This window comes from Marmota marmota, unplaced genomic scaffold (genome assembly GCF_001458135.2).
Source record: "Marmota marmota marmota unplaced genomic scaffold, marMar, whole genome shotgun sequence".
Lineage (NCBI taxonomy): Eukaryota > Metazoa > Chordata > Mammalia > Rodentia > Sciuridae > Marmota > Marmota marmota.
The window spans coordinates 36,408,320-36,433,331 of record NW_026000240.1 but is presented as its reverse complement, the minus strand read 5'-3'; the positions used below and the strand labels follow the sequence as shown (position 1 = coordinate 36,433,331).

At 38.7% G+C, this 25,012-nt stretch overlaps 1 protein-coding gene across 1 annotated transcript; it reads left to right on the top strand.

Moving 5' to 3' along the window:
- The first annotated feature begins 875 nt into the window (after positions 1-875).
- Positions 876-25,012, top strand: Fbxw12 (F-box and WD repeat domain containing 12). The gene is given in 11 exon segments (XM_048794062.1): positions 876-966; positions 1,570-1,606; positions 1,813-1,973; positions 3,089-3,207; positions 17,522-17,725; positions 18,276-18,443; positions 19,359-19,499; positions 19,501-19,552; positions 20,614-20,792; positions 20,949-21,082; positions 24,910-25,012. Coding segments are annotated over 11 exon segments (1,389 nt in total).

Genomic DNA, 25,012 nt, shown 5'->3' with positions numbered 1-25,012 from the left:
CTTTTTTTTTTTCTTTTTATGAGAGAGAGAGAGCCGGGGGGATGGTCTCACTAAATTGCTCAGGGCCTTGCTGACTTGCTGATGCTGGCTTTGAACTTGCAATCCTCCTGCCTCAGCCTCCCAAATCACTGGGATTACAGGCATGCACCACCACACCTGGCCCTCAATATATGAATTTTTGAATTTTTGAGGGACACAATATTCATTCAATGACATCCTATGTATAAAATACTGAAAAGAGTTGTCAAATTCTTGACAGATATGTAATTATAGAAATTTGCATCCCAGGGACAGGCACTGACTGTAAGAGCCTTATCCAACAAGGCCTACTTAGCAAAGATCTCTATGGAAACATCTGTTTGAATCATTCTTTCAGTGATTCCCTCCTGTTAGAAAGGTAAATTCACAAAAGCGGAAACCTAGAAGCTGGGTTGGCACTGAGAGATTGGTGTTGCTAACCAGATTCCGTGTAAATGTGGCAAACAGATTCTCTACCCTAGTAATTTGGAACAACTAAACAGGTGCCACCTAGAAAACTAAATCTGCCCAATGTAATTATGTTAATTAACATTTCCTAGAGATTCCTTGCAAGGTCCATCTAGGCCTGCCCCCAGTCCTATACTTCTAATTCAAAAGTTGTGTTCATCTAAACAATGAACATCACTAAAAAGTGAGTTTAGATAGGGATACCTACAGCTGAGTGGATCTGGCCCAAGGGAAATACCAAAGTGGAGGACAGACTGGGAGTCTGCCCACCTGCAGTTTGTTTCAATCAGAGCCAGATGGGCTGTGGGTGGAAATCCTTCCAACTGCTACAGACTTCAGCCAAAGCTTTAAATTCAGAGTGAACTGGATATGGGCTAGTGCCATGTAAAATGGAGATTGAGTTGCCTGATGTGCCCTTGGTGAAAATCTTCTCCTATCTGGATGCCTTGAGCTTGCTACAGGCTTCGCAAGTGAGCAAGGTAAAGGCTCCAGTCTCTCTACTGCTTTGACAGAATTGACCAGCTTCCTGCCCACACTCCTCTACCTTGTCAGACCCCTTCCACCTCTCAGCCTCAGCCATGGATCTTGGCTACCCCAGCATTACACCCACACAGCCTTCCTTCATTCCTTAAGTTTACTTTGTTCAGATCCACCCACTTAGCTCTGATACCAGTATCCCTAGAATCCATTCACTTCTCTTAACCAGTTGTGCATCAGTTTGCAGAATAGCAAAATACTTTGAGGGTTTGGGGGTAGTCCTCATTCACTGAGTGCCTCACATTCTGTTAAATGGAAAGGATAAGCTGATACACAGGACTTATTTTGACTAAATGATCCTTGAGGTTCCTATTTCAAGTCCTAGAAAATCACTTCTTCCTCGGAACTCTCACAGGAATATGGAGTGCCTGGATTAGCAATGATAGGTCTCTGCTGTTCCTACTTCCCTCTCTCCAGACTGGGAAGGCATTGAGAGCTGGGATTGTGTCAGATTAATCTTTGTGGGTCCAGGCCCAAGAATAAATGCAAGCAGAAGAGAAGCCAATGTTTGTGTATTGATTGCTTATCCATTGCCTTCTCTCTCATGTTGGAATAAGGTTGCAGAAAGTGATTTGCTATGGAGGTGAGTAAGAAAAGGGGGAGAGTAAGGTGGGAAGGAAAGAGGAGGACATCTAATTGTGTGTTTGCGCTGTGTACTTTGGTCTGTGTGCATCTGTGTTGTGGGAGGCCCCTAGAAAGGTTAGCATGAATATAGGGCTCATATGACAACAGTGGCTCTGAGGAGATGAGCTGAGGGTCACCTGATAGGATTATGACTCCTGTTTCCAGGAGGATGTGTCTAAAGAAATGGCACTTCTGCAACTTCACCTATGAGCACCTGGGCACACAGACATGGAAGCAGTTATTCCTCCACCAAACAAAGCAGGAGCATCGGATGGCATGTGCACAGCCAGAAGACTTTATCTACAAAGAAGCAGCTGGGAACCTTGGTATGCCTTGGAGAAGCATGATAAACTTGTTTTCAGAGGTCTACTCTATTTTTCCCCATATGCAGTTTTGTGTACTCATTCAGTGAAAGGGAAAGGGATTAAAATTTAATGTGCCTGGGTTGCTGTGATAGCCACATCACCAGTGTTCCTGCTTCCTGTGTCTGAACAGAATGAAGGAACCAGAGTGATTGTTTCACAACATAAAATAGGGCTCTACTACTCTCTTTTTCCAAAAGTTTCTACCTGTCCTAGAAAAAATATTTGGGGGGGGGGCGGAATTAATGGATAAACTCCTAAATAGCAAAGGCTCTACTGTTCATTTTATCCCTGATACCTCTTTTAATACTTGTAACAGTTCTCTGAAGAGTTTTTTAAAGAGCATTATAGTTGTACATGGTAGTTGGGTTCATTCTGACAAAACCATATATACAAAGAATTTTATTTTAATCCCCATTCCCCCATCTCTTCTCTTTCTCCCTCCCTCCCCCTATTCTCCTTCCTCTACTCATCTTCCTTTTGTTCATTTATTTATTTGGTTGGTTTTTGGTACTGGGGATTAAACTCAGGGGCATTCAATCACTGAGCCACATCCCCAGCCCTATTTTGTATTTTATTTAGAGACAGGGTCTCACCGAGTTGCTTAGCACCTCACAGTTGCTGAGGCTGGCTTTGAACTCACAATCCTCCTCTCTCAGCCTCCCAAGCCACTGGGATTACAGGCATGTGCTACCACATCCAGCTCATTTATTTTTGATTGGTACTTTCTATATATTCATAAAGGTGAAATTCCCTTTGGTACTTTTATATATGCCTATAACATGATTTTTCAAATTTATTATATATTTTCATGGAGAGATTCTAATATCCATGAATCTATGGATTAATTCTAATACCCATTAATCTATGGAAACAGATTAAAGAGAAAAAGTAAGTTTTCCAATATCTCCTAATCACCAATTACCAATCTATAACAGGACCCCATATTTGACTGACTCTAAAGCCCAGTTTCTGTCTTTTCCATAATTGCTACCCAGAAAAGCTTAAAATTATCTTTATTTGGTTTGAATGATCCCTCTACTATCTGGTGGCCAAGTAGTGTCTATGTTTCCTTCCAGGAATCTTGGGACCAGTGGCTTATGTCTCAGGAAGTAGATTCACACTAGATGAACAAGGGAAGTCAATCATTTGTATTGTGTCTTCAATGCGCAAACTTTATACCTGGGATGTGCAAGAGGTGAGTCAGGCAAAAATAATACATACCTGTGACATGTGAAATAGTGCTGAGAGGAAAATGATACTTGGAGTTGATAACAAAGTTTCAAGACATCTTTTCTTTTTTAAAGTTCATTTTTTGGGGTGGGGGCTGGGGATGTGGCTCAAGCAGTAGCGTGCTCGCCTGGCATGCATGCGGCCCAGGTTTGATCCTCAGCACCACGTACAAACAAAGATGTTGTGTCCGCCGAAAACTAAAAAATAAATATTAAAAATTCTCTCTCTCTCTCTTTAAAAATAATAAAGTTTGTTTTTATTGGTGCATTATAATTATACATAATAGTGGGATTCATTATGCCATATTTGGACATGCACATGACATAATTTGGTCAATCACATTCCCCAGTACTTTCCCTTTCCCTCCCCTCCTTCCTCCTCTGATCTGCTTTCTCTATTCTACTGATCACCCTTCTATTATTATTTTAATTAGTGCATTATAATTATATATAAAAGTGGAATTCATTATGGTGTAATTATATATGGATATATATACACTGATTTGGTAGATTTCATTCCCAGAACTTCCTCATGCCCCACCTCTCACCTTTTCCCCTCCCTAATCCCCTTCTTCTGCTTCACTGGACTCCCTTCTATTTTTATGAGATTTCCCTCTCCCCCGCCCCCACATTTTTTTTTTAATTCTTTCCCTCCCTCTCTTCCCTCTTTCTTTGGAGAGAGATTCTGTCTTTGAGTTTGAGCCTGGCTGATTTCACTTAGCATGATGTTCTTCAGTTCTATCCATTTACCAGCAAATGACATAATTTCATTCTTGTTTATGGCTGAATAAAACTCCATATGTTATACACACACACACACACACACACACACACACACACACACACACATATATATATATATATATGTATATGTATATAAACATCATTTTATTTGTTTAAGGTGTGGATATACTTTATTATTTCAAAGACAAATGGGTTGGACCCAACAGCTTGCTCTTAAATATTAAGCACACATACTTTTTTAGAGTATTATAGTTATATATAATAGTGGAGTTCATTTTGACACATTCATAATATATCATAATTCATAATGACACATTCATAAATTTCTCTCCTCTTCCCTCCCCTCCTTCCTCCCCCTGACTCCCCTTCTCTACTCTATTGGTCTTCCTTCTATTTATTTATTTACTTATTTTGTAATTGGTACATTATAATTATTGTTCTAATTTAGATATGAGATGTCCTCCAAAAGCTCCTATTAATGCAGGAATATTCATAGGTAAAATGATTATGAGACTGTCACCTAATCAGTTCATCCTAGTTTGAATAGACTGACTAGATGGTAACTATAGGTAAGTGGAATGGCCTAGATTAGGTAGGTGGATCACTAGGGGCATGCCCTGGAAGGGTGCATCGTCCCTGTGGTCCCTTCCCCCTCCCTCTCTCTCTCTGCTTCCTCACTTTACAGAGAGTTGTTTAGCTTTTCTCCACTGGGCCCTTCCCCCATGATGTGCTGCCTCACTTTGGGCCCAGAGCCATGAGTTGGCTGCCTGTGGACTGAGACTTCTAAAACCATGAGTCCCACATAAACTTTTCTTCTTCTAAGTTGTTGTCAGGTATTTTGGTCACAATGATGAAAAAGCTAACTAGCCGGATGTGGTGGCACATGCCTATAATCTCAGAGGCTTGGGGGCTGAGGCAGGAGGATCACAAGTTCAAAGCCAGCCTCAGCAATTTAGCAAGGCCCTAAGCAACTTAGCGAGACCCTGTCACTAAATAAAAAAAATTTTAAAAGCCTGGAATGTGGCTCAGTGGTTAAGCAACCCTGTGATCAATCCCCACACACCACACAAAAAAAGAAAGAAAGAAAGAAAGAAAGAAAGAAAGAAAGAAAGAAAGAAAGAAAAAGAAAGAAAGAAAGAAAGAAAGAAAGAAAGAAAGAAAGAAAAGGAATGCTAACTAAAACAGAATGCATTGTGATATATTCATACATGTGCATAGCATAATGTGGTCAATTTCATATGCCAGTTTCTCCCCTTTTCCTCCTCTCCTCCCTCACCCTTTCTCCCCTGTTTCTATTTTACTGCTCTCCCCTGTTTTCATGAAATATTCTTTCTTCTTTCTTTTTTTCCTCTTTAGCTTCCACATATGAGAGAAAAAGTTCCACCCTTGATTTTGAGCCTGGCTTATTTCACATAACATTATGTTCTCCAGTTCCATTCATTTACCAGCAAATGACATAATTTCATTCTTTATGGTTGAGTAGAACTCCATTTGTGTGTGTGTGTTTGTGTGTTTGTATGTGTATGTTTATCCATTAATTGTGTATGTATGTGTGTGTGTGTGTGTGTGTATCCCTTCATCTGCTGATGGACACCTGGGTTGGTTCGATAACTTGGCTATTGTGCCTTGTGCTGCTATAAACATTGATGTGCATATATCACTATAGTATGCTGATTTTTAGTTCTTTTGGATAAATGCCAAGGAGTGAGATAGCTGGTTGTTCCATTCCTCGTCTCTATTCAGCTTTCCAAAGTGATTGCACCAACAATGCATAAAAGTATCTTTTTCCAGCCAAGTACCGTGGCGCACACCTATATTCCCAGCAGCTCAGAAGGCTGAGGTAGGAGGATCACAAGTTCAAAGCCAGCCTCAGCAAAAGCAAGGAACTAAGCAACTCAGTGAGACCCTATCTCAAAATAAAATACAATATAGGGCTGGGGATGTGGCTCAGGGTTTGAATGCCCCTAAGTTCAATCCTTAATACTCACCCGCCAAAAAGTATCTTTTTCCATGGATGAGAGGGTAATATGGTATGATATCCATCACCACATTGATTGCCAGGGTTGATTTGACTGATCTGGCTGGCTAAGCAGGTGTTCCCTTCCTTTCCCCAACACTTGTTTTTATCACATTTTTCAAGAATCAGTTGGCTGTAAATGCATGGAATTATCTGGGTTCTCTATTCTGTTCCCTTGGTGTATGTATCTGTTTTTATGCCAATACTTGGGTTTTTTTATTGTTTGGTTTGGGTTGGGTTGGGTTTTATTTGGTTTGATTTTGTTATTGTTGTTTTGGTACTATGGCTCTGTAGTATGTCTTGAAATCAGGTATTGTGTGATCTCCAGCAGTTCTCTTTTCACACAAGATTGCTTTGACTATTGTGGGTCTTTTATTCTTCCAGATGAATTTTAGTATTGTATTTTCGGGTTCTGTGAAGAATGTCATTGGTATTTTGATGGGAAGCATTGAATCTGTAGATTACTTTGGGTAGTATAGGCACTTTAGCAATAATAATTCTTCCAAACCATGAAGTTTTTCCATCTTTTAATGTCTTCATCTTCAATTTGTTTCTTCCATGTCTTAAAATTTTTCGTGCCTGGCTATTGTGAATGGGATTGCTTTCATGATTTCTTTCTCAGCAAATTGATATATATTGGTATATGGACAAGCTACTGATTTCTATGTTGATTTTGTATCCTCCTACTTTACTGAATTTATCAGTTGTAATGGTCTTTTGGTGGAGTCTTCAGGTGTGTATTTGTGTAGAATCATATCATCCACAATCGGGGATAATTTGACTTCCTCCTTTCCTATTTATATGTCTTTTATTTCTTTCTCTTGCCTAATTGCTCTAAAATTTCTAGTACTATGTTAAATAAGAATACTAAGAGTGGACACCCTTGTCTTATTCCTTAAATAAACAAGTTTTACCCCATTCAGTATAATGTTGGCTATAAGCTTGTCATATATAGTGCTTACTATGTTGAAGTATGATTCTTCTCTACCTAATATGTTCAAGGATTTTTATCATGAAAAGATATCAAATTTTATTGAATTCTTTTTTTCTGCATCTATTTAGGTGATCATATGATTTTCATCCTTGATTCTGTTTGTGATGTCTATTAATTTTCATATGTTGAACCATTCTTGATTCATATTAGTTTTCATGAAACCAATTTGACCATGATCTATGATATTTTTGATGTCCTGTTGAGTTTGATTTGCTAGTATTTTGCTGAATATTTTTTCATCTATGTTCATAAAGTATATGTTCTCACAGTTTGAGAAGCATTGTGTTAAATGTTTGGTAAGCCAGGCTCAGTGATGCTCATCTATATTCCCAGTGACTCAGGAAGCCAAGGCAGGAGGATCACAAGTTCAAAGCCAGCTTCAGTAACTTAGTGAAGGCCTAAGTAATTTATATAGCCCTTATTATGTTGAAGTATGCAAGACCCTGTCTCAAATTTTAAAAAATAAAATAAAAAAGGCTGGGGATATGGCTCTGTGTTTAAGCACACCTGTATTCAGTCCCTGGTAGAAAGAAAAGGAAGGAAGGAAGGAAGGAAGGAAGGAAGGAAGGAAGGAAGGAAGGAAGGAAGGAAGGAAGGAAGGAAGGAAAAGTTAGTTGAATAAGAGGCTAGAGTTGTAGTTCAGCGATAGAGCATTTGCCTAGAATGCACAGGGTCCTAGGTTCAATCCTCAACCCTACCAAAAAAAAAAAAGTTTAGTAAAATTCAATACTGATGCCTTCTGGTCTGGATTTTTCTTTGCTGGAAAACTATACTACTGATTCAATTTCATTTATTGTCATTGGTCTATTCAGGTTTTTTATAGCTTCTTACTTCAATTTTGGTAAGCCATATAGGTCCATAAATTTGTTTATTTCCTTTAGATTTTCCAATTTTTAGCAGCTTTTCAAAATAATTCCTAATAATCTTTTAAAAGTCCAAATGTCTATAGTATCAGTTGTAATATCTCCTTTTATCTCTAATTTTATTTACTTGGGTCTTCTTATATGATCTCTATCTCTCTAAGATTTGACAAATTTATCTTTTCAAAGAACCAACTCTCTTTCATTGATCCTTTGTATTGTTTTTAGGACTCTATTTCATTTATTTCTACTCCGATCTTTATTATTTCTTTCCTTCTAATTTTGAGTATGTTTTATTCTTGCTTTTCTAAGATCTTGAGATGCATAATTATGTTTACATTTTTATTTTAAATCTTCCTCTTTTTTAATTTAAGCACTCAGTGCTATAAACTTTCCTCTTAGTACTGCTTTTGCTGTAAGACAGGTTTCTGTATATTGTTTCCATTTTCATTTTTTTCAAGGAATTTTTTTAACTTCCCTTCTGACTTCCTCAATGACCGCTATTTGTTCAAAAGTGTGTTGTTCAGCCTCCATGTATTTGTATAATTTCTAAAGTTTTCCTTGCTGTTGATCTCTAGTTTTATTCCATTATAATCAGAAAAGATACAAGATATGATTTCAAATTTTTTAATTTAAGACTTGTGGCTGACTACAGAAATTTCCATGTGCTGACAAAAAGAATATTATTCCACAGCTGTTGGATGGAATGTTTTCTAAATGTCTGTTAAGTCTATTTGATCTATATTTAGTTTAATTCGGATGTTTCTTTGTTGATTTGGTGGCCGGAGGTAGGATCTGAATGATCTATCCATTGATGAGAGTGGGATATTGAAATCCCCTACTATTATTGTATTGAAGCCTATCTCTTCCTTTTGGTTTATTAGTGTTTGTCTTATAAAACTGGCTGCTTCATTATTAGGCATGTAGAGATTAATAATCATCATATCTTCTTAATTAACTCAGTAATCATTATATAGTGACCTTCGTGGTCCCTTCTTATTGTTTTTGTTTTAAAGTCTTATCAGATACAAATATAGCTATTTCTACTTATTATCACATTCCATTTTCTTGGAATATCATTTTCCATCCTTTCATTTTCAGCCTGTGTGTGTCCTTATTGAGAGATGAGTTATATGTATGCAACATATCATTTGGTATTGTTTTTAGTGCATTCAACCAGACTATAACTTTTAACTGGAAAATTAAGACAGTTTACATTCAGAATTATTATTGAAAGGTATGGACTCATGCCTGTCATTTTGTTGATTTTCTTCTGGTTGCTGAATATTCTGTTTCTTCTTTCTTTAATCACCTTTGTGGTTTGATTTATGTTCTGACAATATTTGATTCTTTTCTGTTTACTATTTGTGTATCTACCCTTCTAGTGGTATTTATATTTTCACTTGCTATCATGATACTAGTTCTCTTTCTTCCACTTCTGGGTATAGGACTTCCTTAAGCATTTTTTGTAAAGTTGGTCTAGTGGTTAATTTTCTTTAGTTTTGCTTATCTTGTAAGGTCTACTTCTGCTTCAATTCTGAAGGATAGCCTTGCTGAGCATGGTAATTTTGATTGGCAGTTATTTTCTTTCAGGATTTGAAATATATCACTCCATGGCCTCCTCCTGGAATACATCATTCCCTGCCTTCCTCCTCAGTTTCTACTGATAAATCTGCTCTTAGTCTAATGAGGTTGCCCTTAAAAGTGAAGTGGCACTTTTCTCTTGAAAATTTTAAAATTCTTTCTTTGTCCTGTAATTTTGACAGTTTGACTATAATATGTCATGGTGAGGAGCATGTCTACTTGAAGTTGTATAGACATCACATGCCTCAGTGTCCATGTATTTCCCAAGATTAGGGAAGTTTTCTGATATTGTTTAATTGAAGAGGTTTTCTGTGCCCTTAACTTTTTTTCTTCCCCTTTGAGGAGAAAATGCTGAGATAAACATTTGATCTTTTAATGGTGTCCCAATGATCTTGGATGCTCTCTTCATTCTTATTTCTGATTTATTTCTTTTTTAAAAAAATACTTATTATTTTTAGTTGTAGTTGGACACAATCTCTTTTATTTTTACATGGTGCTGAGGATCGAATCCAGGGCCTCACACATACTAGGCAAGTGCTCTACCGCTGAGCCACAAACCCAGCCACTCTGCTTTATTTCTGAATGTAATATTTCAAAAGACCTGTCTTCAAATTCCAATGTCATTTCTTCCACTTCTAATCTATAGTTGAAGCTTTCAACTGAATTTTTTCTCCATTTCCAATATTTCTAACTAACTGGGTCTTTTTTAACCAAAAAAAAATCTCTCAATCTCTCTCTCTCTCTCTCTCTCTCTCTCTCCCCACCCTGCCCTCCTGATTTTCTTAATCACATCCTGCATTATCTCCCTAATTTTGTTTCACTTGTTGTCTGTTTTCTGTTGTAACTTATTCAGCTTTCTTAAAATTAATCTTTTGAATTCTTTTTTTTTTTTTTGAAGCACCAAAAACTAATTTATTTAAGAACTTTGACCAGGTTATGGAACAATAATAATGGATAATCACAAACTGGGTGACCTGGGAATAGGAATGGAGATAGGATCCTTAAGAGATGGGAAGGGGGAGAAAGATCATCAGAAAAGAAGAGGAGATAGACTCCCTGTAAGCTTGAGGGTGTAATTCTTGACACATTCTGCCCTTGACTCCAGAGGCTGCCTGCTGTTTATCTGTTTTCACAGGTTAGAGTTACCTGTTATTTGCTATTCTCTCTACAGCTCTCCAGAGACCCAACCACAGCAGGCGCAGGGAGAGAAACATTCTCCAGTCCAGAGGTAGCATCAGTAATTTTACCTTCAGACTGAAGCTCAGTATAAAAAAATAAATAAATAAATAAATAAAAAAGGCTACAAAGCTTAGATTCCAAATGTTGACTCATCATTAAATCTTTTAAAAGAATTTTCATGGCTCTTTTTTTCCTAGAATCAGAGAAACACTCCATTTTATACTATAAACTTTTACCAAGACAAAGTGCACACTAGTGCGTAGGTGCGGTAGTGCAGGCTCCCATCCCGCTGCCCCGGTTTGTGGTAAGCCATTCTTATAGACCGTGGCCGCCATTAGAAGATGGCGCCGGCTTCCACTGTGGCCTGTGATAAACAACTCCTTTTATGGAGAGTTGGCGCGCAATCCCTTACCACCCTATGAGAGAGATCCACGTGGCGGCTTAGGATTGGGATTCGGGGGGCTTTATTAAGCTGTGCTTGGGCGTGGCGGGCGCGGGCACTAGAAGATGATACATGACTCAAGGCCTGAATAAACTGCTGAAAGAAGAATCCTGTGTCGTGTTTTCCCTTGCCGGCGAGGGGTCGCGACACCGGTTCACGCCTGCATTCTATAAACCTGTAGGAATCCCACCTAACAGCTTTTCTCAGCAGTGTGAGTTGTTAATATGTTATGTAGCATCCTCCCTTGATGACAAATGGGAATTGATGGATAAATAGCCCTGGCAGGGGAACTCTGAGGTGTCAGCTATGGTGCTGTAATAACCACATTTTCTAGTTTCTGTATTCGGTGCTTAGATGCTTAGACCTAGGAGTCTTTGCTGACTCCAGAAAAACCGTCCCTCCCAGGGCTACCCAGTTCCTAGTGATAGGAGAGGACTTAACCTGCAGATGCACTTGTCATATGCAAACCAACCCATCCAGAACCCATGCCTTGGTCACCACCTTTAGATGATCTCACTGGCTCCCACTCTAGGCCATTATCCACCTGCCCAAATCACCCCAAGGCCAAGTACCAGATGACTGAGCCCTCTTGCCTTAGGATCTGCCCAAATTATCCAAACTAGCCCACTACCAGCCTGCTCCTTCCCTGCCCATTACTTCCCACGGAAACCACAAGAAAGTCTTTCGCCCATGTTTTCTCCTGACTCCTTGGCCTCCTGACCAACCTGGTGCTTCCCTAGGTGGCCTCACCGGGGTGGGACCTATCCCCTCCTCTTGAGATCTGCGGGTGTAACAAGTTACCTTTTCATCATCTCCTGATCTTCCAGCCTTGTCAGACCTGAATAATAACTAAACCTACGTTTTAAAGCAACCATCTCCCACACTTCTCCAGTGAGTTTGAGCCCCAGGTATCCAAAACACTCATCTGCTCCACAGCTTTTGAATTCTTTATCAGGAATCTAGCCACTTAACTATCTTTGGAATAGTTACTAAAGAGTAACAGTCTTTAAGAGGTGTCATATTACCTTGCTTTTTCATATTTCTTGTGCTCCTACATTGAGATTTGCACATCTGGTGAAATGGATACTTCTATCATTTTTATGGGATGGCCTTCTTATTATGCAGCTTTCTCCTCAAGATGAATATTCCAGAATCTGTTTGTTATGCTGAATTTATCTCCAGCTGGGTACCATAATGTAATTTCCTTGTAGCTTCTTGGGCTATGATAGGTCAATTTGGGTACAGTGTACTGTATCAGAGTCAGACACTGTCTCTGTGGGTCATGCATGAGTGGGGACTCAGTAGCAGTTCAGGAAGATATTGTGTAGGTAGCAGAGTGTGTGGGGTGAAAGCTGTGTAATTACTCTGACAATGGAGTGACAGCCCCTATCAGGTGGAGGGAGTTTTCTCAGGCACTGATCATAATTCTGTTACTTGAATGGGTCTCTGGTATTCCATTAGTGAGAAGGGGCCTGAAGCACTTGTTATCTAATGAGATACTGGTGTGAGGCCAGGTGCTTCATGGGTAGAGGCAGGAAAGGAATCCCTGTACCCTTCTGTGCAGTCACACCCAGGCTTCCCAGCACCATATGTCAGGCCAGGTATGGGGGCAACAGATGCAGCATACCTGCACAGGTAAAGTCGGGGCAACTGAGCAGGTTACCTGCATAAGTGCAGTGAAAGCAAATGTTTTGTGATTCCTCTGTACTGCTACTGTAAGCAGAACCTACCAAGAGCAAAACCTTAGACAACCCCCACAGCTGTGCATACTTAAGGATAGGGCAACAGCCAGGGGCATTTCTCCCCCTGATTCAGTTGTAGTATCCACCAGGGATCAAGCAGGAGTGGATCATGGCTGGAGTTGGGTAAAATTCCTCTCAGCTGGGGTGCTTGAAGGATAAAAGGAGAGCAGAACACACTGGGCTTGGTGGCACACACCTGTAATCCCAGCAGCTCAGAAGGCTGAGGCAGGAGGATCAAGAATTCAAAGCCAGCCTCAGCAAAAAGCAAGGCCCTAAGCAACTCAGTGAGACCCTGTCTCTAAATAAAATACAAAATAGGGCTGGGGAATGTGGTTCAGTGGCCAAGTGCTCCTGAATTCAATCCCCAGTACCGAGAGAGAGAGAGAGAGAGAGAGAGAGAGCGCAATACAAGGTCAGCATAGAGCAAAGACTCTTTTCAGACCTTCTTTGGTGTGCATCTTGGAGCATGACTACATTTGGAGCTGCAGTAATGTTGTTTAAAACGGCCCCAACACCCCTCTGTGGGTAGGGGAGCAATAGACTCTCAGAGCTGTTTATCCACCTTGTTATTTGGTAGGCACCCTTGCATGGTTCTGGGAGAAGGGTGGCAGGAACTATGCAGGCAACTTCCTTCAGTCCTGGCAAACATGTGAAACCGCAGAGGCCAAGTTCCTGGCCTCAGAGGACACACTCCCCATCCCCCAATTCTTATAGAGGGCACCTCCTGTTCCCCTCCACATCATAACACCCATTCCCCACTGAGGAGTGCTCTCAGCAATTTGTGTCAGCCACTCCACCAAGCCAAGTCTAGTTCATGAGGCAGTCACCCCCTGAGACAATGCAGTGGAATGTCTGTGGGATCCTAGAAATGAGAATATTACAGCAGTTTCTGACTCCTAAAGCAGTCCAAATTCAGACACTAGGTCCCTTCTCAAGATGGCTTCTATCTGCAGCATTCTTGGTTCACTGGGATATAAAGTGAATTCCTTTTCCAAAGCCAGACTACTGTAAAGATCTCAGTACAATTGTATATTTAGGCTGTAAGACTGCCAGGGCCATGAAACTTTGCCAATATCTGAACTGATAGAGTTTGCTGGAACTTTTTTACCTTCATTCCTTCAGAGGGGAGATTAACCCTCCTCCAGACCAGAATGTCAAGTAATGAGATATTTTCTCTTGCTATACTGCCATCTCAGGTCTCTGGACTTAACAAGGTTTCCATCTTTCTACTGTTGAATTCCAGTGTTCCCCTGTCGCCTCAGTCTTCACATATACACCTGTTGCTTTAGTTCTTCCTTGTGAAAAAGCAAATGAATGCTGGGTACCTCTATTCAGCCATCTTCCCCGCCCCCAACCACCCGCTGTTGTCTCAGGAATTTGCTTTTCAATATGTATTTCTATTGTTTAAACTTGTATAAGTTCTTATTTTCTACCAGTAACACAAAGTGACTTCATGAAATAATCTTTTGGTGTTATGTATCTTCATTACCTTTTTACTGCCTCTTTGTCAATGATTGGCATTTGTTATGTTGGCTTTTGCAGAAAATTATCTCTAACTGATTTCCTCAAAGGTGTATAAAGTTCTTGTGAGAATTAACAAGGTAGTGCAAGGAACACTGGATTGGGAGTTGGAAGACTTCAAAGTGGGTCCCCAATTATTGTATTTTCTTGGATTTTTCTATTTGTATTTCTCTCTCCCTTTCTGAAAAAAAAAATGTGTAATGACTCTTAAATCCCAGGGTCTTTTGAAGTATGATAAGTGCCCTCTTACAAATATTTACAGAGAAATTTTAAAACTTTCAGAAGGGTATCTCTTAGGTGACTTTTTCTAGATGATGCCAGTCATCATATCCCTGAGAACATTTAAGCAGCCCAATGATCAGACAGCAAAGAATCCTGACATCCTGCCAACAGCAAACACCAACTTTCAATTATGCTTGTTTGTTTTTGTGGTGACGGGGATTGAACCCAGGGCCATGTGCATGCAAGGCAAGCACTGTACCAACTGAGCTATATCTCTAGCCCAACCAACTTGCAATCATATGATTGTGTCATCTTGGCAGCAGATTCTCCAGCCCCAGTCAATCCTTTAGCCAATGACTTCTACAACCTCATGAGAGACTCTAAGCCAGAATGACTCAGTTAATCCATTCTTCGCTTTTTAATTCACAGAAACTGTGTGAGATAATGAGTATTTATTGCTTTAATTCTCAATGTTATTTGTTATATAACAATTTATAACTGGTATAGTCTTTAGAACCTAGACGCAGAGTGCTGCTATAACAAAAACCTAAAATGTAGAATAAGCTTTAGAACCAGGCAGTGGGCATAAGTTGAGGAGACTCAGAAGAGACAGTTGAGTTTTAAATGATTATCAAAAATCTCATAGCTTTCATGAGAGCTTCAAGGAAAATATAAGAAATATTATTAGACAATGGAGAAAATGGGTCCTTGTCATAGTGGCAGAAGTTTAGCAATAGTGTCACCCATGTAAAGTGAAAAATTAGAAAATGTATCCAACAAATTGAATAATGTTGCTAAAGACATTTCCTGGCAGAATTCTCAATGCTGACCATTTTTGCTGCTCATAGTAAAATGCAAGAGAAAATAAAGCAGTTAAAGTAATGACTTCCAAATAAAGGTGAGTTAGGAATTACTGGTTTTGAAAATCCACAGCCTCTTCAGATGGAAAATGATGCTAAATCAAGTAATAGATTCCAAATGAAGATCAAATCAGAAAATCATACTACAAAGATAAAACCAAAGGAATGGTTGCAAATTTCTTTGATATATTTCAGAAATAAGCAAGGAAGTGCCTTGGAGAATTGTTAAGTCAATGAGACTTATAAGAACCTTAAGGCATTATCCTCAGTAGCCACAGCAGAATACCAAGATATAAAAGGATTCATCTCAAAGACATGTGAGTATAGTTGTATAGTAGCAAAAACTCCAATAAGGCTCTTAAAAACCCACAAAGTTTTTCAAAGAATGACACTGGAAAAAGAAAAAACAATGACATTGGCAGAAACATTGCCAAATTGAGTTTAAAGGGGAAATACATTACAAATATATTTTACAAAGGAGAAGCAGGCTTTAGTTCCCAAAACTTTTACAGGCAGGAAGTAGGCTCCAAAAACTACTCAGCTATAAATTTGGCCCACTGTACATGGTGGACAGAGGACAGAACAAAGAGCCACAATGAATCTTTCTTAAGAGCTTGACTCCTAATCAGCAAACTACCAGCATATTCTCTATTGAATTTTAAAAGTTCTGTTTACCAGTGGTTTATTGGTGCTTCCCATTCTATTTTTCCATTTTCCACTTTTTTAAATGGCAGTGACTATCATCCTATGTGTACCCTGCCCTTGTATTGTGGGGACATGGAGGATAAATAACTTGTATATTTAGTTCAAAGATTTCACATCAAAATCAACTGAATCTTTACCTGTACCTAATGTATACCTGTATCTAATTAAACAATGAGATCTGAGATTTTTCAATGATGCTGTAATTAATGAATTGGAAGGTGGTGAGTGTATTTTCATGTGGGAGGAAAATGAAATATTAGGGTCCACAGGGTGGACTATGGCAGCCAATCTCTAAGATGGCCCCAACATCTTTGCCCCATAGTATTCATGATCTTGTGTTTACTGCCACATTGAATAGGGCTGACCTACGTAACCAATAAGATGTTGTAGAAATAATGGTGTGTAACTTCTGAAGCTGTACCATGAAAGACACTTATACTAGGGTCACTGGCTCTTAGAATAGCCATAATATGATGAAGATAGATAGTCAAGCAGACTTATAAAGATTGTGTGGTGAGGTACAGAGGACTCCTGCCAGTATTCAGCACCAAATTGCTGGCCATGTGAGTTAGATATTTTGAAAATGAAACTCGACTGCAACCTCATGAGAGATCCAGAACTAGAACTACCTTCTCAAGCTGCACCTGAATTTCCAACCCAACAGAAATGGATATTTAAAAAGCATGTTGATTTAAGTCACTAAATATTGGGATGGTTTATTACATGGCAATAGATTACTAGCACCAGAAAGGTAAATTGTTATAGTGTAATCAAGTAAAGATTACATTTGAGAAGGATGAAATGGTTATTAAATAAATCAAGGACAGTTTGGAGGGGGGCTTAGAAATTGGTTACCTTGAATTATAACCAAGTGGTTATAATTTACTAAATTCACACACATATTTGTTTTTATATGATATACCTCACAATTTTAAAAAGACTAAAGAAAAGTCTGCAGAAGTAACAATTTCTTCTGTTTTGTTTGCAGTGTAAAATTTTGATGATAGAATAATTATTTTCATGATGATTGATACATTTTGAACTCCTAGAATTCCCAAGACAGAATTCTGTTTCGAAACGTAATAACAGCCCCAAAAGAAGCCACGATAGGAGGTAACTTGCTGGATGTTGCAAGTTGGTTAAGAGGCAGAACTGATTAGAGCACGGAGTCTGATCATTCTTTATGTTCTTCACATTTTGAGTTCCTGCCTCTGAGCACAATGCATAGTTCCTGTTTTCATATTCACTCCCACCATCAAATAATTGAGATGTTTAGGATCTTGATGTCCTTTTCCCAAAAGCAAGAAATGGGTCTGGGTTGGGATAGGGTTCCAAGTAAGCATTAGCAGAATGAAAACACAATGGGTATGAAGAGTTCCTGGAACACCAAATGTTGCTCTTGCTCTCTAGGGCACTATGATCTGGTCAAGCCCAGTACAGCAGTTCAATATCACCAATTTGGAGACCCTCCCTCAGATGCATCTCGAGATCACTGCAGATATGGGAGAAAACAAGTGGAACTGTCGTGACAGGGATCCTCTGGCTACCTGCGCCATGGCTCAAATCTGTTTTTCCTTGAATGCTTTTCTCACAAAGGATGGGCCATTCCTGATGGTAAGTGAGCCCCACACCTTAAGTGGGTGCACAAAATAAAATTCTTGCTGCTGCTTTGAAGACACTGAGGTCCTATTACTGTCATATCTCGATCTGTCTTCTACCCTAGGAGTTGATCACAAAATACCAACGATTTTTGACCATTAAAAACCTGCATTCCATTTTGACTTTTGACCTACCTCATGTATATTTCCCCAGCCATAATTCTATGGGGAAAATAAAGTCCCTGAATTATGTTGTATCTCTGTCTCTTCTTTCAGTGTACATTGTTGTCCATGAACTTGGGCAGGGACAGTGGAGAGTAAGATGTGAATTTTGGCAAACATTGAGAAGAAAACAGTGCCAAAGTGCCTATAAATAACTGTCCTTGGCAAGAGTGTTTGGGGGCTTAGGAAATTTTATTCCATAGTATTATCCCAACAATTTTGGGAGGCAAGCTGATCAGAAGTTTGGATCTCCAATAAATGACTGAAGAAATGGCAGTATATATTGAGTACTTTAGGATATCACATCTTTTTCTGTTGACATGGTGGTGATGCTTTGGTTGCAGGTGGGTGATTCTGATGGTAACATCCACACATTTACAATACCTGAGTTAAGGGATATTTCTGAAGTCCACGCATTTCAACATAGCATTGATATTCTACACTGCTCTCCTGACAAGAAATGGGTCTTTTCATGTGGGATACATCAACATATTTTTTCAAAGGTAGGTGCTGTTCTGTGAACTTCAAGTTTAGGATAGGAGGGTCAAGCATTAGGAAGATCAAGTTGGGAAGTATCTGAGGAACTGCAGGGCCAGCAAGGAATTGGCATAGTGCTCCCTCCTCTCTAAGGAGAATCTGTTCATAAGCAGAATCTGCTCAAATAGTCAGAAAACAATATTTCTTTAAGCAGAATCTGCTCAAATAGTCAGAAAACAATATTTCTTTAAGCAATAGTATCCAGTTGCAGTGACAAATGTTTATTAATGGAAATATGTTCATGAAACCTAAAGGAAAGTGAAAGGGAGATCCAAAAAAAAAGGAGGGGCTGGGATTGTGGCTCAGCAGTAGAGCGCTCACCTAGCATGGGCAGGACCCGGGTTCGATCCTCAGCAGCATATAAAAATAAAGGCATTGTGCTGTGTCCATCTACATCTAAAAATAATAATTTTTTTAAAAAGTATCTTTAGTGAGCTTGTTCACTTTTGCTTTCCAAATTTTTATCTACCTTGGTTAGAAAGTAGAGAAGTCCAAGAAGAAATCTATGTATGTCTCTTAGAGTTACCCTAAGGAAGTCTTTGGCCTCTGAGCAGGCCATCTGTAGCATGGCACCTTGACTAGTTTTCCAAGAAGGGAAAATTGATATAACCACCTCATTTTGATCAGGAGTCCAATGTGGCAAGATGATTTTGCAACCCTTCAGCCTTGCATCAAGGACTCCATTCTATCTGTGAACATCCTGGTAAGATAAGAAGACAGTGAGCTCCTCTTTATACTTTGGAGTGGAAGCAGTAATTGTTTAACCTTTCCTAAGAGGCAGAACAGAGCTTTGGGCATAGGAGGAGAACTCTTACAGTGGCTTGTCTGGAGTCCCTCCTATACTGAGATTCTCTACCTTCCCCCTTCACCTGATTTCACTCTCTCCTTAGATTTTTTTCACAGAGTGTTTATTGAGACCATCAGAACATAGCACCCCCCTGTATTTCACTCTCCCATTTGCATCATGCAACAGAGGCTGCTGGACTCCAAGGAGAAAAAACGGGATAACACTGATGTACCGGAGAGGTTCCCACAAAAAAAACAGGATTTACCACTTTTGATCTAACAACAGAAAGCCCTGAGGGTTAAAAAGTCATTCCAGGTAGATTATGCAACATTAGAAATACTTGTTTCTATTCCTTATTCCGCATGCACTCCTATTAAGCTACAAATAGACATGAAGAGGTTGGTCTATGTAAAGGGACCAGAGAATTTCCTTAGCTGGGTGTGACCCCGTGCCTATTTGACTCTTATTCATGCTGATCTCTTAAGTTCACCCTGCTCTCTGGGGAAGAAACATTTTGATTTCTATTATGTTTTAGGGCCTGGGTTCCAATGCACATTTCCAGTAAAGGCTTCTTTTCAATGTTTAAGCTATTATGTATTGTCCATAATCTTCTGTTCCTATGTCAGGGTACCTATTATCTTGGTGGCATGGATTTGTCAGGCCACTTCATTGTCCTCGCTGGACTGGAGTTCCATGGAAGTAGGAAGTATGTTTTTTTTTGTTTTTGTTTTTTTTTTACTCAATGCAAGATTATCTGTCTTATTCCTTAAGAATAAAACATTCAGGGTCACTCCAGGTGAATTGGGCTGCACAAAATAACCATACATGAGATAGAGATACCTTTTTCTTTGGGGTCCTGTGACGGTTCCTCTGACCTTAAAGGTCTGCAGAAAGAACACAAGTGAGCACGTGCTGAACCCTTTTATTGAGGAGAAGCCATTCAAATGAGGCAAGGGGTCAGGTTTCAGGGGGGTTGAGTCTAGCTTCATGATGTTTGCTGTCAGCAGATTGATATCTAGGAAGGCCATCCACAAAGGCAGAGCAAAAGAAGGGGACACACAAAGGGCATTTCCATGGAATATTCTATCCCAAACAGGGCAAAGGGGTAAAATCACAAAGGAATAGGTGAGCATAGCTCAATCCACGGGGCAACATGCCTATGTCTGAAGACGCATTCTCAAACTTCCGGGACTGGGGCAACATCCAGGTCACTACAAGATGTAGTGATGGCCAGAGCCTCTCTGCTCAGGGAAGGAGAATGTGAAATCATTCAGACTGGCTGCCCACAGTTATTGTTCTAACTAAACAATTTGCCTATAATATGTATATGTGTGTATGTGTGAGTTATACGAAAACAGCACATCAGATTGCAAGTTTTCTGTTGCCAGTTCATATAGACAGCCCTAATTGGATGGGAGTCAGTGATGGAAGTATTATTGTTGTTGAGAGTGGGCCATACCTGTTCCTCTTCACCATTAATGGCCTCATGCTAGAACGATGTGAGGGCCACCAGAGCATCATCAGCAACATATGGGTGGTACATACGATGCTTCTCTCTCTCTCTCTTTTTTTTTCCATGTCAGGGATTGAACCCAGGGCCTCACTCTGTCACTGAGCTGTATCCTAGTCCCTTTCCCTATTTTTTGATCTGAGCTTGACTCATTATCCATTCACTCTCAGGTGTCCTTTGAAGGATTCTCTCCATATCCTTGCAGCATCCATGGATTGTTCTTTACATGTGTACATGTGGGAAGAGGGAGGCTATTACCCATATCTCAAGAAGTGCTGTCACCTGGAATACCTGGGGAACAGTCTGACACCAAGCTGGTAAGCCCTCTTTTGTGACACTTTTCTTGTGAATTCTTATTTCTACATAAAAATAAATGAAAGGATAATAGGTTTTTGAAATTCTTTGTAGATAAATGTACGAATAAACTTATAATTGGAAACAGAATTGCTGGGGTTGTAGCTCAGTGGCAGAGCCCTTGCCTAGCGTGTGTGAGGCAGTGGTTTTGATCCTCAGCACTACATAATAAATAAATAAAATAAAGGTATTGTGTCCATCTATAACTAAAAAAAAAAATTTAAGAGAGAATTGGTAGTTCTTGGAGTCACGGTACTTGCAATAGACATAAAAAGACTTTCCAAAATGGCACTCAATTTTTATTTCCACAAGCAGTAAGTGGAAGATTGGATACTCAATATCCTATTTTACCTGCAAAATTTGGGCCTTTTATTTTTTTAAGTTTATCAGTCATTTGTGTTGCCTCTTTGTGAGCTGCCTTTACTTCTACTTTGCTATTTTCCTTTTGGAGTGCTTGCCTTCAGCAAAGATGTCTCCTTAAAATTTTACACATTGCCAGGCAAAGTGGTGCATGCCTGTAATCCCAGTGGCTCTGGAGGCTGAGGCAGGAGGATGTGAGTTCAAAGCCAGCCTCAGCAATGGCAAGGTGCTAAGCAACCCAGTGAGACCCTGTCTCTAAATAAAATACAAAATACGGCTGGGGATGTGGCTCAGTGGTTGAGTGCACCTGAGTTCAATCCTTAGTACCCAAATAAATAAATAAATAAATAGTACTGTCTCAATTTTTTTTATTACTAGTATGTAGAAATACAAGTGTCTTTTATATATTAACTTCGTCCTGCAAACTTGCTAAACTTATTCTTTATTCTAACAGGTTTTGTTTTTTGTTTATTCTTTGTGGGGGACAGATTTTTGGAGGGGTTTTGTTTGTTTTGTTCTGTTTTTGTGGTACTGGAGATTAAACCTAAGGGTATGCTACCTCTGAGCTAGATCCCTATCCTTTTTATTTTTTATTTTGAGACAGGATCTTGGTAAGATACTGAGGCTGGTCTTGAACTTTTGATCCTCCTGGCTTATCTTCCTTTGTCACTGGGATTACAAGTGTCTGCCACTGTTTCCAACATCTAATATATTTCATTTCTATTTGCAGATAAATTATGGGAGGTTTCTAGGTAGACAATCATATTATATTAATAGAGACTATTTTCTTCCATTCCAACATGTGCATTTACTCCCTAATCCTGCTTTACTGTTTTGGCTATAACCTTCAGCACAATGTTGGAGTAGATAAAAAGTGTTCAGTCTTTCACTATTATTATATTCACCATTTTTTTTGTAGATGCCATTTATGGGATTAAGTTCTCTTGTAGTCCTAGTTTGCTGAGAGTTTTTGTCATGAATAAATGTTGAACTTTTCCAAATGCTTTCCTCACATAAATTGTGATAAGCATATGGGTTTTCTTCTTTAGATTATTGGTAGGGTAAATTATATTAATTAACTTCCTTTGTTTTGATCAGGACATAAAACTTTATTTTTAAATCCATGATTCACAAATAATTGTATATATTATGTATGTCTTCATGTATGTATACATTTGTATATAATTAAATCAAACTAATTAACATATTCATCACCTCACATAATTTTTTGAGATGAGAACATTTAAAATATACTTTTGGAAATTTGCAAAGAATTAATTACTACTAACTGTAGACATCAATAATGCACCAAAGATCTCCAAAATTTATTCCTGTCTAAAACTTTGTACGTTTTGACTACATTTTCCCATTCCCCTTCTACACCCCACACTCAATTGCCATTCTACTCTCTACTTCAATGAGTTCAGTTTTGTTCTAGATTCTATATATAATTGAAATCAAACAGTATTTGTCTTTCTGTATCTGGTTTGTTTCACTTAGCATAAATGTCACATAGTGACATGATGAATCCATGCTGATCCATCTTGGAGTCACAGCACTTGCAATAGACATGAAAAGACATCAAAATAATGACAAACGTCCTTATTTTCCTGAATAGTATTCCATGTATATATATATACCACATTTTCTTCCTTAATCCATTGATGTACACTTAGGTTTATCCCATATTTCGGATATTGTGAAGAATGTCTCAATGAACAAGGGAGTACAGGTATCTCTTAACTTATCTCCATTCCTTTGGATATATACCCAGAAGTAGATTACTATATCATATAGTAAATCTATTTTTAATGTTTTGAGGAACTTCCATACTGTTTTCCACAATAATGTACCAATTTACAGTTTCAACCAACACTTTACAAGTGTTCCCTTTTTTCCACACCTTTGTCAACACTTGTTATCTTTAGTCTTTTTGACAATAGCCATTCTAACAAATGTGAGGTGATGCTTGTATTTTAATTTCCATTTCTTTGATGCAAAATATTAAGCATTTTTTCTTATATTTGTTAGCTATTTATATATGTGTTTTGGGGATAGGTCTATTCAGGTCATTTGTCCCTGTTTTTCATAGGGTGATTTATTTTCTTATTGAGTTATTTCAGCTCTATTATCTATTTGGATATTAGTCACTTATCTGATATATAATTTGCAAATATTTTCTCCCAATTTGTGGTTTTTTCTCTTCACTCTGTTAATTATTTCCTTTGCTATGCAAAAACTTTTCAGTTTGATGCAATACCATTTTTCAATTTTTGCTTTTATTGCCTCTGAGTTTGGAATTTTATCCAAGAAATCTCTGACCAGACCAATGTCATGGAGCTTTCACCCTTTATTTTCTTCTAGTAGAGTTTTACACTTTGGGGTTTTATATAAGGTGTGAGATAGATCTAATTTCATTCTTCGGCATATGGATATCCAGGTTTCCCAATACTAATTATTAAAGAGCCTGTTATTTCCCCATTATGTGTTCTTGGCAACTTTGTCAAAAATGAGGCAGGAGGATTGCGAGTTCAAAGTCAGCCTCAGCAATGGCAAGGCACTTAGCAACTCATTGAAACCCTGTCTCTAAATAAAATACAAAATAGGGCTGCGGATGTGGCTCAGTGGTTGAGTGCCCCTGAGTTCAATTCCTGGTACCCTCGCAAAAAAGATTAACTAACCATAAATGTGTGCTTACTTCTGGGCTCTAAATACTACCTATTTCATTGATTGATGTGTCTTGTTTTTATGCCAATACTATGATCTTTTGATTACCAGATCTCTGTGTAATGTATTTTGAAACAGTATTGTCATATCTCCAGATTTGTTCTTTTTGGTCAAGATGGCTTTGACTACTGAGAAATCCATTGTCATTCAAATCTGTCATTCTATAAAATGTGCTATTCTCTGATTTAAAGTTATTTTCTTTGTCTTTAGTTTTCAGAGACTTGATTATGATGTTTTTAGTGTGAATTTCTTAAGAGTTTAACGTGTTTGGGTTTGATCAGCTTTTTGAATCTGTAGATTTACCAGTTTGGGGATTTTTCTTTTGTTTGTTTTGTTTGTGCTGGAGACTGAATCTAGGGACTTGTGTATGCAATGTATGAGGTCTAGCACTGAACTGTACCCCAGCTCCTTAGGAAGTTATTACTTGTCTATGCATACTCGAGAGAAAAGGGATACCACTTCTACTTACCATAGTACAAAGGTGGTCAACAAGGCTGTAACCCCATGAGCAGATTGGGATTGCTACTCCTTCAGATGATACTCAGTATAACTTGGCTGGATCTATGCAGTTACTCAATATTTAAGAGTATGATTAAAGAACCAATTGGGAGAAATACTTATAGTTTTGTTGGGTTCTAATTTAATATCAACAATGGACATATCTAGTTTCCATTTCACCCACTGATCTTGTTTCTTCTGCCAGCAGCCAGGTCTCCCGGGCAATATGTGATAACATGAGCATAGTACGCGTGGTGTCAAGAGCTCATGAATCCAACATTCTGGTGATAAATATTTTGAATGTGTAA